This window comes from Zingiber officinale, chromosome 10B (genome assembly GCF_018446385.1).
Source record: "Zingiber officinale cultivar Zhangliang chromosome 10B, Zo_v1.1, whole genome shotgun sequence".
Lineage (NCBI taxonomy): Eukaryota > Viridiplantae > Streptophyta > Magnoliopsida > Zingiberales > Zingiberaceae > Zingiber > Zingiber officinale.
In genome coordinates, this window is record NC_056005.1 from 28,798,752 (window position 1) to 28,819,277 (window position 20,526).

The 20,526-nt window shown below is 38.7% G+C and overlaps 1 protein-coding gene across 5 annotated transcripts in view; it reads left to right on the forward strand.

Moving 5' to 3' along the window:
• The window catches only part of LOC122029753 (leucine-rich repeat receptor protein kinase HPCA1-like), a 36,409-nt gene extending 33,958 nt beyond the window's left edge, over positions 1-2,451 (forward strand). For 2 of the 5 annotated variants that reach the window (XM_042588875.1, XM_042588876.1), the window contains 2 exons: positions 75-212; positions 303-1,715. In XM_042588875.1, the coding sequence (XP_042444809.1) occupies positions 75-212; positions 303-864 (700 nt within the window). In that variant the 3' untranslated portion in view covers positions 865-1,715. Of the gene's footprint in view, positions 1-74; positions 213-302; positions 1,716-1,926; positions 2,101-2,168 lie in introns of those variants that run through there. The other 3 variants (XM_042588877.1, XM_042588878.1, XM_042588880.1) reach the window with 3 other exon arrangements.
• Positions 2,452-20,526: the final 18,075 nt, after the last annotated feature.

Here is a 20,526-nt window from a genome sequence, read left to right on the forward strand (position 1 = left end):
AGTGTCACACCAGAGCATTCATTGGAAAAAGATAATATTCTCACCACAAATAGTGAAATCCATACTTTTCACAGGATACTGGATTACAATCATTTTAATGGCACCCTTCGACTGGGCCCGTCTGTCAGCAAACAATTACAACTTGTGAGCTTCGAATATAATGATCTCACAGGAATCGAACTGCCAAACGATTATAACCATACGTTCCTGACGTGAGAACACTAACATGCAATTTTTTTTTTTAATTTAGTTTCAATGCAATTTATTCATCATAATTTTCAGTAATCCATCAGTCATTTTAGACTCGTAGGAAATCCTATTTGCTATCGGAATCGAATACCATCATTATGCATGCTTGGCCGACAACAACCAGTTCCTTACTCAACCAGCGTTAATTGTGTGTCGAACTTGTGCCCCCCGGATCAGAGTCCTAATCCTCAGAGTTGCAGTTGTGCCTACCCATTCCAGGGAGTGATGTACTTCAGAGCACCTTTTTTCAGAGATGTGTCAAATAGAACGCTGTTCCAAGAACTGGAAAATAAATTGCAGACAGTACTTGATCTCACACCTGGATCAGTATTCTTGCAAAATCCATTTTTCAACGACAACTCTTATATGCAAATACAGGTCCAAATTTTCCCATCCACTGGAATGTACTTCAGTAGGTCTGAGATCCAAGACATTGGGTTCAATCTCAGCAATCAAACGTTCAAGCCTCCTCTATTGTTTGGTCCTTACTATTTCATTGCATCCACATACCCTTTCCCAAGTGATCTCGATGATCTCTCTTTTGGACAATATTTCTCCGAGTCGGTGGACTTACATGTTAAGATCCTAATATGCGAATATTGCGGATATACCTGATAAATACCTATGGGATATGCTTATTACGAGTTTGGTTTTTTGTATGTGAATCCTATGCGGGTGGAAACTCGTTCACTTATATATATATACGATTTATCATTATTGTGATTTATCATTATTGTATACGATTCTTCTGTCTGCCAAGAAGAGATATGACAAACATCCTGCTGATTCCTACGGAAGATCAAGTCCTGTTGTGCTTTTCTCTTCTTGATCTACAAGTTGTTCTAGCTACATCTCATCAAGGGACAGCGTTGAATCTTGACATTGGTTAGTGATATAGGAGGTCCTCAAAGGATGTCACGTGGCCAAGAAGGTCAATAGTCATATTGAGATGGTAGTCAAAGTCAATGGAGAGCTGAGTTATTCCCCAACTTCATGTGACGCCAACTACCCACAACCTTGAATCCACTCAATCTCAATTCCAAGCGGCCCCAGCTCTATGATGATCCCGCCTCTAAATCAACCCAACTAGCCGGAGTAGCACACCGACCGGTGGCAATTAAGATGATAAGTTGTGGTTCACTGAAGACACAGATAATGTAATCATTATTCCTCAAAGAACGTGAAAAATATTGTCATTTTACTTCGAGAAAGGTGGACAACATCACTATTTATTTTAGGAACGTATGTAACATTAGCGAGAATCTCGGGACAAGGAGAGCTGAGTCATAACCTTATAAAAGGTAGCTCATTCCTACGAACATAGGTATACATGTACATACATCCAAAACCTTAAAGCTATTGTTCATCTTCCACTTCTTCATTCTCCTCCATCGGAGACTTATGTATCAGAGACTTAAACATAAGAATAACTATATTAAAAATCTTTAGTCATCATTCAAACTCCCTATAGTATTAGAAAAGAAATAAGGCTTATTATGACACCTTCACATTCACATTTAATTAAAAATATAATTATAAATTTTTTTTAATGACATTTGTGAGTTATATTTACAAATAAAATATCTATTTATAATGACAATTTTTTTTTTATAGATGTCACTATATTTATTTATTTTTTTACCCTCCATCCCTCGCCTACTTTCCTTCCCTCAATAGCAGCAGCAAGCTTCTTCCCTCCCCGCGGCACCGACTCCATCGCGTGCCTCCTTTCTTCCCTCTTTGCAGCAGCAAGCTTCTTCCCTCTTCGCAGCAAGCTTCTTCCTTTTCCGCAGCAAACCCTCTCCACAGCAAGCTTCTTCCTCTCCGCAGCAAGCAAGGAGGAGCTCAAAGGTAATCCTAAATTTCTTATTTCTCGTTAAAATAAAATCCCAGCGAGCTCCGGCACCCCTCGTTTGCAGTCGCCCGCGAAGCTATTCTTTTAGTTGAGACGGTGGACAAGAATGGGATTTACTTCTCCTGTGGCTGATTTATGGAGCATGATGTTGTTTCCAGCCCGCTCCTCTGCTGGTCTTTGCTTATGTTGATTTTTGCATACTTTGGTTTTTGTAAATGTTGATTTTTACAAACTTATCGTAAGCTTGCTTTTATCATAAGTGTGGTTGGGTTAATTGTAACTACAATTGAGGTGGAGTTTATCACTCCCTTTGTAACAATCTCTCCTTATGCGCTAATTACTTACCGTGAAAGTAGACAATTTGATTTTGGGTGCACTTGTTTGACATGTGCATAAAACTCCACAACTATAGCATCGACCTGGTCACCTCCCTAGTGGTTAGGATATCGAAGCTTGAGTTTTTAGCTGAACATGAGATGATGCCTGAGTCATGAACATTGTTCCACTATTCACATCACCATATTCGATGATGGAGAGAATTTTTTTTAATTTTATTATATTATTATAAAATCAAATGTAATTAATTAATAATTATTATTTTCTTTATCTTTATTTATAGTATAATTAAATATAATTATTATTTATTATAAATTTAAATTAAGTGTATTTAATAGCATATTTAAATTTTATTATGTATATTTGTAAATATTTAATTTATTAAAATTATTATTTTAATTTTATTTAATATATTTTAATTATAATACATTTAATTTTAAATATAATAATTATCATATAAAAAAATTAATAAGAATAATAGAATATTCTAAAGAATATTCTTTTTTGGTGTGATATGGTGTTGATGGGTTGGAGTTGAAATAGTATTTGGTGTTGAAATTGCATAATTTTAATGTGAAAATTATATCAAATTTGATGATGTGGATTGGAGATGATCTTAAGCCTTCTTAATGTGGAATGAGTTGCAGAACTTAGATTTTCCATCAATTGATGTTGTCTTGGTGCCGTTAATCTCCATGACTACAATCACATTGGTAAAGATGTGAACAAGATTAAATTTAAATAATTAAATAACTACAATTTAGAGTTATATCTATCCCATTGGTAAAGATGTGTGTAGCTTAAAATGGGAAAAATACCTCATCCATGATATTCTTAATTTTTCTCTCAACAATAATGATTGATAATAACACCATCATTGCCTATGTTAAATGAAATCGATAGATCTCACCATAATAAGTGAGCTCGCCTACAATATAGAGCTTGTTTTTGGCACACAAAGTTCATAATAAAGAAAGATCAAAAAGTCGAAACTCAGCTTGTTTTAGTAATCTTTATTTATTTATTTTCCTTTCTTCCTTTTAAGAAACCAACCAACACTAAGGGCATTCGTCCTTTCCTTTAATTCTCTCTTCTCTTCTCTTCCCTTTCCTTTTTTTGTCCTCTATGGAAATACAATTTAAAGAATCCCAATTATATAAAAGTGATGATCAATACAAATGAATTTCTTATATGCTTGGAAGAGAATCAAAATATGTCTCCTTCAGATCTAAAATCTTTCCAGATCTAAACCTGATTCTTATTATCACTGAAATTTTCAATTCCTTTTTTCCCCATGGATTCTGTCTTCTTCAGGTTTCTTTAAAAGTTGAACGAAAACAAAAGCTATTTAATTGACTAATTATCTACTCACCTACAATTATGTTCAAGAAATTATTTCTGTAAGCAACTTTAAATGCAAAATAATGCCATTGAGTTCCTGCTTCACAACTGCTTGCCACTCAAGAATTATTTCTGTAAGCACCAATTTGTCCTTTTGCCAAAGGAAGAGTCCTCTCAGTTCAGTTTTGAGATCAAGCAAGGAGAGATTTGAGATGACCACTGGCTGGCATTTGAGCGTGCTAATAGGCCAAACTCCTTGCCACTCAAGAATTATCATCATCAGCTTGTCTTATGCTTGGAGGAGTTGGTTATTTTTGTTGTTGGTGGACCTCAAACATGAAATTGAAGCTAAATTTGGATGTGGCCAAAGAGTTGGTTCCTTGTCGATAACTGTTATATATAGAGTATGAGTCCTGTATTTGGGGAGATTACTAAGCCTTCTCAATGTAGCCTTGGCTAACTTTGAGTATTGTTCAAGATTATGGACTTAACAGAGCTTGCTCAATCATGATTGGACATCTTTACCTTTTGGATAATATTTATTTATATATCCAAAAATAAAGAAAGATAAAGATTCAATCATATGAGATTGTGGTGAGATTATTTTGAATTCTATAGACACTAATTTGAAAATGTAAGCATATGGTTTGAAGCAGTAAAATTCAACAAGCCATACAGTAGTTGGGTCTCCAACCAGATCTAATGATGTTAAAGGCACTGTGATTGCAATAGGTAGTAAAGAGCTAAGGTTATTAGATATTGGCATTTTGGATTTAAAAATTTTTGTTGAGTACAACATTCAGCATTATGGAACTCATAAAGTTTCTACACAAAGACTTTGATAAGCATCATTAGGTTTCTTATTTAGAGGTTCGATGTGAGGTTTGGTTTTTGTTTATCAAGATTGAGGGTGCTAGATCTATTGATGCAAAAGGGTTTGCAGAGTATTCAATTTGGCAGAGAGAAGGACAAATTATCAAGTATTAGAGGTGACTATTCAAAATAATGATAACGAAATAAGCCATACCATCCTACTAGATGTTGTAGATTATATCATTCATGTTTATATAAGAACAAAAGATTTTATGTAAAATTATAGACTCGTTTTATAGCAAGTAGTGTCATTAACAAAATTCATATCAAGAGGTGACTGCATATGTTATATGAAAGATATAGGTGTCTTGACAAATCATTTGAAGGAAGTACTAGTTGTTCTAGAACTAGAAAAGAGTTTAATTAGATCTTATGATTTTTTACAAAATTTTGATGATATACTTGGAGGAATGATAACTTGACTTTATCATCTAGTATGATTTAACTTTTTAGTAAAATATTAGTAATTTTTTATATTTATCGTGTTATTAAAATTTTAAATAAATATGAAATGTATTTGCAGTTGACAGTAAGCAAAGACTACTATTAGTGTATATAAAATGATATTTCATCTATTTCTCGTTTGGCATGATATTCAATATTTTAAATTATTTTTATTATTTTTATATTTTTTCATTGTTTCTTTTACTTATATAAATAAACACATTGTATTTGTATGTGATTTGGATTTTACTTATAATATGATGGTTGAAGATGATTCATAGTAAATTAGTTAAGTTTTTAATTTATAAGATTTTGTTAGTTCTAAAACTTAATGTTTTGACTGCATTTTATTAATATTTAGCTAGTTTTGGAATCAATACTTTTACATTAGTATTGCATTTTGTAAATTTGACTCAAATAATTATTAGATGAATAAAAATTCAGCGACATGTGGTGGATGAATTGTGATGATGTGATGATGTGGTAGATGAATTAGATGTATTTTTTTCTATTTTATGTGGTGGGTGAATTGTGATGATGTGTAAATTTTGAGTTAAGATTATATATTCTGAATAAGTATAAATGACAATTTGTAATGTCTTTATAAATTATTATAATTGATATTTAATAGTGTTATTATAAATTAGTTAAGGTGACATTTTAAAATGACCTTATAAATTATCTTTCCTAATTTTTTTGAATGTTAGTATATCTCTAGAATCAAAACACTTTTAAAATTAGTATAGATATTTTATAATGACATTATATAAATATTAGGAATACCAGAGGGATTAAGACAACATCGCATTTCAATGCATTTTTCGATAATGTCATCTTAGCTTTAGTGTCAGTAAAAGTATATTATAAGGACGTTTATGTGTACCCTTTTCAACATTATTCTAGTATTGTTCCTAGTGCTTTATTTTCAGGCTTCGGTGGACCTCTACAATAATCTTTACTGTGCCAAGGCAGACGATGACAAAGTCAACATAGATGCAACTCACCGGTGGCTCGTTCATTGATATTCTCAGGCTGGATTAAATTGACGTCATTTGTGAGAACACTAGGTTAAGAACTAAATTGAGATGTTAAGATGGATGACACTGAAAGACCCAATGTTGATGACACTAGAAGACCCAATGTCGATGACATCGGAAGATCTAATGTCATCGTCATGGCAATGGATGATTTCAATAGGTTGGTTACTGTCATGCAGGCGGTGTTACAAGGACAACCCCAACAACCCTCAACTGAGATGTCACCCCAATCGGTGGAAGTACTACCAGTGCCCCATCAAAGGTCGGCCTGACCTACAAGAACACCCCACGAGGCGTTCCCCACTTAAGTCGATACGTTGACTGTGAGGGAGGAGTCCTTGGAATTTTCGAGGGAGACCCTATATTGGAATCCGTCAAAAGAAAAAGCTTCCGCGTCTGGCAAAGCGAAGCCCCCCTAAGGCCCTCCGTTTTCGTAGAGCATCCTGCAGGACGAATTGCTATGACATTTTTATAGATTGAGGAATATAACATCATGATTGATCCCCAAGACCATATCTACAAGTTTGAAAATGTCTCTTTGTTATATTAATATACAAATGATGTTAAATGTCGAGTCTTTCGGATGACTCTGTCAAGCTCGACCCAAAGGTGGTTCAATCGCCTCTCCGCCTTTTCCATTTGGACCTTCGAGGACTTCAAGGCCATGCTCGTGCAACACTTCGCTACCAGTCGGAGGTACCAGAATACTCTGCATGACTTATTCACCCTCAAGTAGAAACCTAAAGAAGAACCTTTGAAGGAATTTCTACAATGGTTCAATCGGATAGTCATGGATGTTCCTTGGGTTACCCTGGAGGTGCAAGTTAATGCCTTCTCACAGGGCCTGACTGATAGGAATTTCTTTATATCTCTGGTAAAGAAGTCCTTAGTCAACTTTGATGGGTTGCAAGCCCGAATACTCAAGTATGTTTAGGTAGAGGAAGCCCAGTCAGCCAAAAGAAAGGAAGTGTCGAACCCAACTCCCACCTCTACTCAGCCAGACCGCAAAGGTCCTTCTCCTCCTTTACGGAATCAGGAGTTCATGAATCGGAGAGTCGAAAAAGTGGTACAAACAGTGAAAGTGACCCCGACTCTTACTCCGAAATTCAGTCAAGGGTTTCCTAAGGGGGGTTAATATTATGCCTACCATCAATCGGGATCCACTCGGGATTGTTAATAGTACGCGAGGGAACCATGGTGAGTGGCTCATCAACGGAAGGCCAATCGGAGTTGGCCCAGTAAAAGATCTCTCGAGCCTTCCAGGCATTGTCATCGTCCCAATTGTGATGTTGATGCTGATCATCATTCAGATTGGCGGTCTCGCTCCCCCTTAAGAAACCCTGGGCCTACTCCCGATCCCGTTGGGAGGCAAATTGGGAGAAGGATAAAGACAACAAAGGTAAGGGAAAGGTTGCCCCCAAGGAATGGTCAACATGATCTTTGGAGGTTTAACAAATGGAGATTCTACGAAGGCTAGAAAGACTCATGGCCGAAGATTGGAGAATTATGGAGTTAGCATTGGTCAAGGAAAAGGAAGTGGTTCCTCAATCAGCTTTGAGCCCAGTGACTTGGAAGGGTTGGAGACTCCTCTAATGACACTCTAGTGATCCAAGCTATCATCACCAACTACATCTTGAAAAGAGTGTTCATAGACACAGATAGCTCTATCAACATCATCTTCAAGGAGGCCTTTGACCAACTGCAGTTCGATGGGGAAGAACTATGCCCCATAAACACCTCCCTATATGGGTTCACCAGACACGAAGTATAGTTGATCGACCATATCCATCTTTCCCTTTCCATGGGAAAAGAACCATTGATGAGAACTCAGTGCACAACCTTTATTGTCGTAAATACCACCTTCACCTACTACATCATATTGGGCCGACCGACATTGAGCGCTTTCTAAGCCGCAATCTCCATATATCACTAAACGATCAAATTCCCCATCGAAAATAAAGTCGGATAAGTGAAGGGGCCTAATTAGTGGTCCAGAAATGTTATGTTGATGTAATTTGGACTGACTCATGAAAGACTCACCGAACTCAAGATACCTTCTTCCAAGTTGTCTAGGAGGTGCCATTATCCTGGCCAACAGAAGGCTATGAAGATGTGTGAATTTATGTCGACCAATAGGTTAGGGTCACTCGAGTATCCACAGATCTTAACTTGGGGCTCAAACAAGATTTGATTGTGTGCCTACCGCGCAACCACAATATTTTCACCTGGTCGACCAAATATGTTACAGGTGTTTCACCGACTATGATGACTCATTGGCTAAACACACTTCTAGATGTTTGGCCTATTCGACAGAAGAAGCGAAATTTCTTGCTAGGGTAGAACCAAGTGATTCAGGCAAAAATTGACAAGTTAATGGAAGCCAGACTCATAAGGTAGGTTCAATTCTTGACTTGGCTCGCCAACGTGGTATTAGTGTCCAAGTCAGCAGGCAAGTGGAGGGTCTGTATCGACTTCTGCGACCTCAACAAGACTTTCCCAAAGGATTGCTACCATTTCCCTCGCATTAATCAGCTAGTAGATTTAACTTCTGGCTATGAACTCATATGCGTGCTGGATGTCTATCAAAGCTATTATCAAATTCCCTTTGCATCCGAAGATCAAGAAATTATTAGTTTCATCACCACTAACAGAACCCTTTGTTATACTTCATGCCATTTTGCTTAAAGAATGCAGGGACAACTTATCAATGACTTATGAATCGAGTCTTTAAGCACTAATTGGGAGGAAGGTCGAGGTGTATGTGGACGACATCTTAATCAAGTTTGTTCGAATCGAGATCCTGATCTCAGATATCGAGAAAACATGTCATATGTTGAGGCAATACATACTCAAGTTTAATCCTAACAAGTGCCTCTTCGGAGTCAAGAGGGAGAAATATCTCAGATACATCATAATCGAGCATGGAATCGAAGCTAACCCCGATAAGGTCCAAGCGCTCCAAAATATGTCACATCCCCATAATCTTACAAAAGCACAACGATTGGTTGGCTGCATCACGATGCTTTCTCGATTCATCTCCCGTTCTGTCGACTGAAGTTTACCTTTACTTAAGGTGATGAAGAAGGCTTCTAAGTTCGAATGAGATGGAAACTGTGACCAGGCCTTCACGGAATTGAAGGAGTATATGTCTTGTTTATTATTCCTCTCCAAGCCCGTAAAGGGCGAGATGTTATGGGTATATACTTGTCAGCATCTAAGGGAGTAGTCATCATGGTCTTGGTACACCAAGAGGACAAGGTGAAGCGCTCAATATATTTCTTGAGTCATCTGTTAAAAGATGTTGAGTGCAGGTACACCAATCTGGAGAAATTAGCATTTAGATTGACTCTCGCCACTTGCCGATTGAGGTCACATTTTCTTGCTCACTCAATTATGGTTCTCGCTAACAGTACTTTGGGCTGGGTGCTAACCAACCCAGATGCCTTTGGAAGATTGATTAAGTGGACTATCGAGTTAAACGAGTATGACATTCAGTATCAACCGAGGGTGGCCATCAAAGCTCAAGCCTTGATGGATTTCCTAACTGAAGTTCCCGACCAAGAAGCCGACAAAACATAAAAGATATATGTGGAATGCTCATCCACTTGGCAAGGCAATAGAGTCAGAATATTATTAATATCTCATTGGGAAGATGTACTCCAGCTCTTTGTCTGGCTTAACTTTTGACCGTCTAATAACAAGGCTGAGTATGAAGCCATGCTCGTGAGACTTCAGGCAGCCAAACGAGTCGGGGCTTCCTGAGTTATCATCTACTTGGATTCTCAGCTGGTCACTCAGCAGCTAGAGGGAAGTTTTGAGATTAAAAGCGATCAATTACGATGCTACGTGAACATTTTCGAGAAGTTGAAGACTGACTTCTAAGAGGTCACTCCGCAAAAGATTCCCCGAACAAATAATCACAAGACAGACAAGCTGGCCAAATTAATAAGCGTATTGGCAACCTAGAGAATATATGACTGTGTCTTAGACTCTATTGATTTTGTAAGTTGAGCAAGCATCAAGTCGGGATAAGCTCGTCGATTGGAGAGCACCCATCATTGCTTATCTCGAACAAAGAAGTTTGCCTACTGATCTAGAATAAGCCTGACTGCTTAAGAGAAGAGCTCTCTATTTCACTCTGATTGGGGATATATTATATCGATGATCCTTCCCGTGCCCTCTCCTCAAATGCCTTATCCCTGAGGACACAGATTATGTCATGAGGGAGGTCCACAAAGGTATTTGCAAAAATCATATTGGAGGAAGGATGCTTACTCGGAAGACATTATTGGCTAGGTATTTTCGGCTGACTCTGCATGCAGACACTGCCCAATTTGTTGTTGCCTGTGTTCACTACCAGAAGCACCAGAACCTATCTGATCGCCCTATTGAGTTCCTAAATGCTTCCACTATATTGTCCCCCTTTGATCAGTGGAGTATGAATATTGTGGGTCCATTTCCAATGGTGTTGGTGTAAGGTGCACAACATATAACTCAGGATTTTGATATATGATTAAGGTTAAAGTTAGATTAGTTGTGATTTAATCAGTTATGTCAAGTTTGTATGTGTAAGATACTTGACAGGTGTTAAAGTCTAGGTTGTGAACTAGACAGTATTCAAGTCCTAATGGATCTAGGCATCTAAGTTCTGATTGAAAATCATACATAAGGTAAGTCTTGGTTGGGACTAAGTCAACAAATTCCTAGCTAGAGGTTAGGTAAATTAAATCCAGGTGATTAAGACTTCATAGACAAAATTTCTACTTAAAGGCTAGGTGAATCAAGTTTAAATGATTAAGGCTTGGTAGATAAAATTCTTCGCTGGGTGCTAGGTGACTCAAGTCTAAGTGCATGCAACCAGCCTTGACAAAAAGCCTAAGTGTATGGAATCAGCTGCAGGCTGATTATTTGGCAAAATCGAACTAGATGAGTTAATCTATTCAAGTAAATATGAGTAACTTCATATTCTATATTATACTCATTACGTGTAACAACGACAGGAAAACATGCAGGCAATTGAATGAAGTTCGGAGGCGACTGGTTGTTGATAACTCCCGACGAAGGATTTTCGGAGGTCTAGGCGATCATATGGGTCCAAGCGACCGGGTACACGAGCGACCGAGCAACTTTTAGGCGATCGAGAGACGATGTTATCAGCAACCCGAACATGTCTTTGACCTGTGCCCAAACGACTGGGTGGTGCACGGGCAACCGGGAAGCTTCATTAACATTATCTCATGGGTAGAAGTTGCAGCTACACCAGTGCCTGTACAGGCGACCATGAAGCCTCTAAGCACTCGTGAGAGTATTATATTAGGAGTTTCAAGGAAAAACTTGAAAACCATCCCTTGCTCAACCATCTAGTTCTGTTCTAGTGCTCTGAGTGCTCATTCACCTTCTATGATGTAGCACATTGCTACACACGCTTCATTTTTGATCAGTAATACCTAGAATAATATCTTTCTTTATTTTAGTGTTGCCTTAATTTTTTTTATACTTAATTTTTAGATTTTTTTTGTAAGGTTTCTCCACTTAGGAGAAATTAGAAATAAGAATTAATTTTTTAATTATTGCATTTCTATACTTCTGATCTATACTTTGGACTTAGTTGATTAACTTGCATACTTATATTGTTATGCATTGTTGTCTTTATCTTACTAGGTTGAATCAGACTAAGTTAAATTATATAGAAACTAGGAAAGTTTGGATAGTTTTTCCCTACTTGGTACTTCTAGTCAAGTGGAACTAGTAGAAATTATCTCACCTCACTCTAAACTAGTTATACCAATATTAAAGTTAATTTAGTTCCTGATTCTTAGAAAGCATTATCTAGGAAGTGGTCGTTACTCAGATACTTAAGAAAACATTATCTCTTATCACAACCTGAAAGTCAATTGTTAAAACTCTTAATAAATTCGTCCAAAGCAAAACATGAATCTAACCTAGGTTTAACTTTGTACTTAGAATCAAGGACAAATAATTAATTGATTAATAATCCGAGTCTAGTTCATACCTAAATCCAAATCTTAATTACAATCATACCAATTCTAAACCAAACACACATCCTATCTTAAGCCTTAATACAACTTGAACAAATGCTTATTTGCAGATATGTCTTTGCATGAAAGTTTTAGCACAATCCACCCACCACTTTTCAATGGCGATAATTTTGTGTATTGGAAAAACAAAATGAAGTACTATATGATGAATGATATAGAAATTTATCTTATCGTTAAGATGAGCTTTAAACTTCCCAGAACTCCAGATGACACTCTAGTTCTTTTTGAAAACTAGATAAGCAACAATAAGAAAGAGGCTCAAGACAATGCTATAGCACAAGAACATTACTATTAGTTAGAGCCCTAGAGCCAATCATTTGATGATTGTTGTATGAACTCGTTGTATCATATTCTTGTATATATAAATAAAGACATTTATTTTGGTTATTATACTTACTTGTATTGGTGCCAAATAACTAAGTATAATAGCGTCCTTGAGTAGAAGGTTCTTATTTATATCAATCGGTTAGTTGAATCAATAGTGAGATGATATAGGAAACACTACTCTTAATCATTCCTAGTCAAGTATTAGCTTTCAAGGACAATGTTAATGCGACGAGACTAGCATGTAGGTCAACTCGATGACTTGATCTCACAAGTCATGGATATGGAGATATTAAGTTGACACATGGGTATGCATTGGAGAATGTATATTGAATGACTCGCCATGAGAAAGTATCATGGATCATTATATGAGTGTCATATACTTTATCATGTGACTATTAGTAAGACTACTAGTCCTTGGACCTGAAGTCACCATGGTTCCCTACATAAGGAGTTACGTACTTTGGCTTTGTCAAACGTCACCCGTAACTGGGTGGACTATAAAGGCGATTACTGGATATGTAACAAATTATGCGGAGGGATGTGAGTGATGTAGATGAGATCTATCTCTCCTATATGACGGGAGTGACATCGATATTCTTGATAGAGTGAGACCACTGAGTGCATGGTCATGCCCAAATGAGTCAATATGAGATATTGAGCTCATTTGATTGAGTGAGTCTACTTGGGATTCAAGATTTAGATTGATTAGAGGATAACACGGTCTATGCCTCACATTGATCAATCTAGATGTCAAGGATAGAAGGACACTTGTCATATATTGTGATGAGTCACAATTAGTAGTCACAAGGTGATGTTGAATCTCAACATTCTTGTAACTTGGGTAATAATGATGTGTTGCTAGATACCGCTCATTACTTATGCTTCTAAATGAGTTTAGAAGCATTGCCAACGTTACAAGAACCTATAGGGTCACACACAAAGAGCAATTAGATGGAGATTAGGTTCATTTGATGAACCTATAAGATTAGGTTCATTTGATAAATCAAATTGGATTAAGAGTAATCCAAATTAGGCTAATTAAGTTGGTCTCAATTTGGTTCATGTGATAGATGAGTCTAATTTGGACTTAGACTCATTGAATCAATTTAATTCAATGAATAGAAATTCATTAAATTAAAATTGACTTGAACCAATGGTTAGATTATATCAACCATGGGAGAGAAGTAGTCAAGTTTGACTTGACTTGAGAGGAAGATGAAGGGTCAAGTTTGACTTGACCATTTGCCACCTCATTGGTTAGTTGGCATTAAGTGGCTAATGGTGATGTACCACATCATCAAGGCTAGCACATGTGTGTGCCACCTCATGAGGGAGATCAAGAGCCTTGACTCTTGATATTCCATGGGGTTTAAAAGCCTTTCATGAGTGTGGCCGGCCACTTAATCATCTTGGGAGTTTTTCATTTTGTTTTTGAAACCTCCTTCTTCTTCCTCAAGCTCTCTCTTCTCTTCCTCTCCTCCTCTTGGCCGAGACTTCTTGGAGTGCTAGCACACTCAAGATTTCTTCTCCATCTCTTGCTTGTGTGGATACACATAGAAGAGTATCTACTTTGATACTCTCGAGATCCGGCGAACCGTGGACGAGCGGGATTAAGCGAAGGGCTTCGTATCAAGGGTAAATTCTTATCTTGTAGATCTAAAGTAGATCTAGGCTTAGAAAACTCATACGTGAAAGTTTTTACGAAATTTTATTTCTTCGCACGGATCCATGGCATGGGAATTTCGGGGTTTCCGCAACATAAAAAGCGATTTTTACGGCCCGAAAAATCCAACAGTGGTATTAGAGTCACGTGCGAAGCGCGTACGAGTTTTAATTTGTATTTTTATGAAAATTACAGATCTATGAATTTCTATAAGTTTGTGTTTTTATAGATTTTATGGGTATTTTTCTCGTAGAAGCGAAGCACAAGAGTTTAGACACTTATAGGCTTCGACTACCGAGAAAATTTTTCCGAAACGGTAAGGTTTCGCCCCAAATCGTTTTGGGACAGCGGGCTAAGGCGCTGTAGGATCGATTAGGAACACTCGCGATTGTTATATTGCGGGTAGGGGTGCTGCCCCTGACCCCGCAAGGGGCTTCGTTCCGCGATTGCGCCCGAAAATCGCTAAACGGGACCGCCGGGAATTTTTACTCATAAAAATGGTAAAAATTGTAAGAAAAATTATAGAAATTTATAGAAATTACATAATTTAAAATTATATATTATTTTGTGATGGTCATGACCCAAAAGACCTAATTTGATTGGATATTGTGTGTTGTAATTCATAATACGGTCTGCGTGCCGTCATGTGATTGTGTGTGTTGTATATTTGATACGCGACCTACGCGTCGTGCCCTTCTATTTATTTATTCCTGTTGTAAATAGTTTAGACTCGAATGTAACTCGAGTTTCACCTTTTGTAATGTACAAAATTGAGGCGGTGGAAGATCCACTCGAGACGGAGTTACGAGGAGGGTGCGAGCAACACGAGGTGGTCAAAGGAAGGAGCTTGAGAAACTATTGACCTTAGGTTGACCATCCGATCTTCTCATTAGCTTGAGAAGATCGTAGTAGGGCCATGACTAATCACAAAAAGTTTAATTAATTGCTTGTGTGTGTATATGTGATGCATGCTAGATTAGTAATTAATTAGTGCCTTAACGATTAGATTAGATCTAAGTCGCGCACATGATTCACCTCCACGATTAGATTAGATCTAAATCGAGTATATGATACACATCGTCGATTAGATTAGATCTCAATCGCGTCAACTCAAAAATTCCTACCATGCCGTGATACCTATCACTATCTCGATCACATGTTGTTGTTGAATCTGCCAAAGCAGAGCAACACATATTATCTTGGTAGGGTACGGAGGGACAATCTTGGTCCCGCCTATCAATGCATGGGTGAGTACAACTCAATTAGATTGAGTAACTAGTTAACTCAATTGGATCGAGTGTAACTATAATCATTTTCCAATGGTTGGTAGATAGGTCAAAATCACGTTTATATTAACTTTTGGGCGTATTAGCTAAAGCTAACTCGAGTTTTAATATAAATGCGGATCTTGATCCTATAAACAAGAGTTGCATAGAGATGTAATTGGTAAGTAGTTACCTACCGATCATACTAAGTCTTGGGCAATTTAGCCAAAGCTAACTCAGGGCATAGTATGATGTGGATCTTGTCCCACATGAATTATAGAATTCAGTGGGAGCATCATTTAATTAAAGGACTAATTAGATGATTAATAGAATATGATGTTTATTTATTTTTCTGTATTTTTCTGTACTAGATAACCATGACATCAAATACGAACTCTTTCTCCCTGCGTTCCGTCCTTGAGAAGGACAAGCTCAACGGAGCTAATTTCCTGGACTGATACAAGAATCTGAGAATCGTTCTCACACAAGAACGTAAACTATATGTTCTAGAGCAGTCCATTCCCGAGGCACCTCCTGCCACTGCCACGCGAGCTGACCGTGATGCTTACAAGGAACATCAAGATGACGCATTAGATGTGTCATGTCTTATGCTCGCGACCATGAACTCTGAGCTTCAGAAGTAACACGAGTTGATGAGCGCTTATGATATGGTTGAATATCTTCGTCAACTATATCAAGGACAAGCGAGGCACGAGAGATTCGAGATCTCTAAGGCACTATTTCAGTGCAAGATGCAAGATGAGACTCCCGTAGACCCCTATGTACTCAAAATGATTGGGTACATAGAAAACCTACAGAGGTTGGGATTCCCGCTTGACCAAGAGCTGACCACTGACCTGATCTTACAATCCTTGTCAGATAGCTATAGTCTATTCGTTTTAAATTATAACATGAACGAAATTAACAAGCCACTGCCCGAGCTACTTAGCATGTTAAGAACTGCTGAGCTCAACCTTAAGAAGGTTAAGCCCAACTCTATTTTGATGGTTCAAAAACACAAGGGCAAGAGCAAGCCCAAAGGTAAGGGAAAGTCCCAAGCCAAGGGCAAAGGCAAAGCACTGAAACCCAAAAGAGGGGTTGCCAAGGATGCTACCTGCTTCCACTGCGGTCAGACCGACCACTGGAAGAGGAACTGCAAAGTGTACCTGGAAGATCTTAAGAAAAAGAGAAGTGAGACTTCCACTTCAGGTATATATGTTATAGAAGTCAATCTATCTATTTTTCATCATGGGTATTAGATACCGGATGTGCTTCTCACATTTGTACTAATGTGCAGGCGCTGAGAAATAGCAGGACATTGACGAAGGGCGAGGTGGACCTACGCGTAGGCAATGGAGCACGGGTTGCTGCTGTTGTTGTGGGAACTTATCATTTATCTCTGCCTTCTAGGCTTGTATTAGAATTAGATGAATGTTGTTATATGCCTGCTTTAACTAAGAACATAATTTCAGTTTCTTGTTTGGACAAGAAAGGTTTTTCATTTATAATAAAGAACAAATGTTGTTCAGTTTATTTAAATGATATGTTCTATTGTAATACACCTCTGATGAACGGACTCTACATTCTAGACCTTGAAAACCCTATCTATAACATAAGTACCAAGAGGTTCAAGTCAAATGACATGAACCAAACCTATATCTGGCACTGTCGCTTAGGTCATATAAATGACAAACGTTTATCTCAGCTCCATAAGGATGGTTTGCTGGACTCATTTGATTTTGAATCTTATGAGACATGCGAGTCATGCCTACTGGGCAAGATGACCAAGACTCTCTTTAGTGGACACAGCGAGAGAGCGACTGACTTGTTAGGACTTATACATAGTGATGTATGTGGCCCTTTCAATGTCGCTGCCAGAGGTGGTTATAGGTACTTCATTACATTTACTGATGACTACAGTAGATATGACTATGTGTATTTGATGACACATAAGTCAGAATCTTTTGAAAATTTCAAAGAATTCAAGAATGAAGTACAAAACTAGCTTGGCAAGAGTATTAAGATACTTCGATCAGATCGAGGTGGTGAATACCTTAGCCATGAGTTTCATGACTATCTAGCTGAGTGTGGGATTCTATCTCAACTCACTCCTCCTGGAACACCACAATGGAATGGTGTATCTGAAAGGAGGAATCATACCTTATTAGATATGGTACGGTCTATGATGAGTCACACAGATCTTCCTATGTATCTTTGGGGCTATGCTCTAGACACAGCAGCCTTCATTCTCAACCGAATTCCATCTAAGGCTGTAATAAAGACACCATATAGGATATGAACTGGGAGAGATGCCCAAGTGTCTTTTATGAGGATTTGGGGTTGTGAGGCTTACGTTCAACGTCAAGTCTCAGACAAACTGGGACCCAAATCCGATAAGTGCTATTTTATTAGATATCCCAAGGAAACGAAGGGATATTACTTCTACATTCCCAGTCACCACAAGATAGTTGTGGCTAAGACTGGGGTATTTCTAGAAAGGGATTTTGTTTCTAGAAGGACTAGTGGGAGTACGTTCGATCTTGAAGAAGTTCAAGATGTGAACCATAGCACTGAAGCCTCGATGAAAGTTGAACTGGAACCACAAAGTGTTGTGGATGATGTTGTTCCACAAGTAGTTGAGGAACAACAATCAGTTCAAGTAGACATACCTCTTCGCAGGTTTGATATGGTACGTCGTCAGCCTGAGAGATACTCATTTCTCTTGTCTGACCATGATGACGTTGTGCTCATTGAGGATGAGTCTACCTCCTATCAGGAAGCTGTGATGAGTCCAGATTCTGAGAAATGGCTAGAGGCCATGAGATCCGAGATGGAATCCATGTACACCAACCAAATATGGACTTTGGTTGATCCACCTAAAGGAGTCAAACCCATTGGGTGTAAGTGGGTCTTTAAGAGAAAGACTGACATGGATGGAATTATTTATAAGGGTCTCTTGGTAGATAAAGGTTTCAAGCAAATTCATGGTATTCACTATGATGAAACCTTTTCTCCAGTAGTGATGTTTAAATCCATTCGGATCATGCTTGCTATTGCAGCGTACCACGATTATAAGATCTGACAGATGGATGTCAAAATTGCGTTTCTGAATGGAAACCTGCTCGAGGATGTGTACATGACACAACATGAGGGTTTTGAAGATCCACAGCATACTAGCAGAGTATGCAAGCTGCATAGGTTCATTTATGGACTAAAACAAGCTTCTCGGAGCTGGAATCTTCTATTCGATGATGCAATCAAATAATTTGGTTTCATCAAGAATGAAGATGTGTCTTATGTCTACAAGAAGATTGTAGGAAACACAGTTGTCTTCCTTATATTGTATGTGGATGACATACTACTCATTGGGAAAGACATCCCTTTGCTGCAGTATATCAAGACTTGGCTAGGGACTTGTTTCTCAATGAAGGACTTAGGTGAAGCATCCCGCATTCTAGGCATACAGTGTTGGTGCAACATCCCTCAGGTCAAGGTTGACCTGGTTGACCAAGCTTGAGTCTTGGTTTGAGTTTCGATGTTTGACAATACAAGGTTGATTGAAGAAGAGTCAAGTAGGTCAAGGATGACCGGATACTTGACTGGGATGTCCTAACTGGGATGTTAGGCAGAAGGAAAGACCTAGTGAGTGAAGCTAGGTAGTGAAGAAAATCCTGGTGAGTGAAGCCAGGTGAAAATCCTAGTGAGTGAAGCTAGGTGAAAGACCTGGTGAGTGAAGCCAGGCAGAAGAGAAGTCCTAGTGAGTGAAGCTAGGCAGATTGAAAGACCTAGTGAGTGAAGCCAGGCAGAAGAGAAGTCCTAGTGAGTGAAGCTAGGCAGATTGGAAGTCCTGGTAAGTGAAGCCAGGCACGGGGAAATCTAGACGGGTCAAGATTGACCAGACATCTGGTGAAAGTCCAAGTAAGTCAAGGGAGTGACCGGATACTTGGCAAGATGAAGAAAAGTCCAAGTAGGTCAGAGGGATTGACCGGACACTTGGTGGGGAGTTCTGGCAGGTCAAGGGAGTGACCAGATGCTAGGCATGATATACCAACAGGTTAAGGATGACCGAATGTTTGTTTGAGAGGCTTGGGACTTGGTTTTGGACAAAAACCAAGAGCTGGATCGATCCAGGAGCTGGATCGATCAGTGGATCGATCCAGGCTTTTCTCAGTGAACAGAAAGCCTCTGGATCGATCAGTGGATCGATCCAGGCCTTTCCCAGCGAACAGAGAGCCTTTGGATCGATCAGTGGATCGATCCAGATGTCCCAATCGATCAGCCGATCGATTGGGACGCTGCTGGTTCGCGCGATAAGCGCTGGATCGATCCAGGCGTTTTCCCAGAGCACAGAGGCGCTCTGGATCGATCCAAAGCCTCCCTGATCGATTGGGAGCTTTCAAATCGATGGGGATCCGACCGTTGCGTCGTATTTGAGCTGCAGGCGTGCGATGGCTGCGGCAGAACTTCACCGATTCATCTCAGATCACTTCAGCGCTTCCACAGCTTCTCTACAAAGATCAAATCGCCAGTTCTTGAAGGTTCTTGGAGGTTTTCCAAGTCAAGAGGTGGATCTACAGTTAAAGAAGAAAGCTAGGGTTAGGGTTTCTATACTCATTGTAAGCTTTTGCTTGTATTTGTGTATCCTTTCCCTTTCTTCTTGTAGTGTGAACTTGTAGGGCTTCTCCGCCTTCGGTAGTTACCGAAAAGGAGTGTTTATTAGTGGAGGTGTGTGTGTGTGCGTGGATCCTTGGACTAGTCACCTCTTGTGAGGTAGATACCAAGTAAAATCACAAGTGTTAGCGTTGTATGTTTTTGTTTCTTGTATTTCCGCTGCACATCTTCGAAGAAACAAGCAATGGCAACCACGAAGCGCACGACGAGCTATTCACCCTTCCCCCTCTAGCTACTTTTTGGTCCCAACAAGTGGTATCAGAGCAAGGTTGCTCTTCACCGGAATCATCGCCGGAAGGGGCAAACAAAACAAGCAAAGCTAGAGGGTGAAGAAGTTGGAGCAATTTCACAAGTCAAAGACTTCATCACAAGAAGCTCAACTTCAAATGGAATTCCGAGATGGACT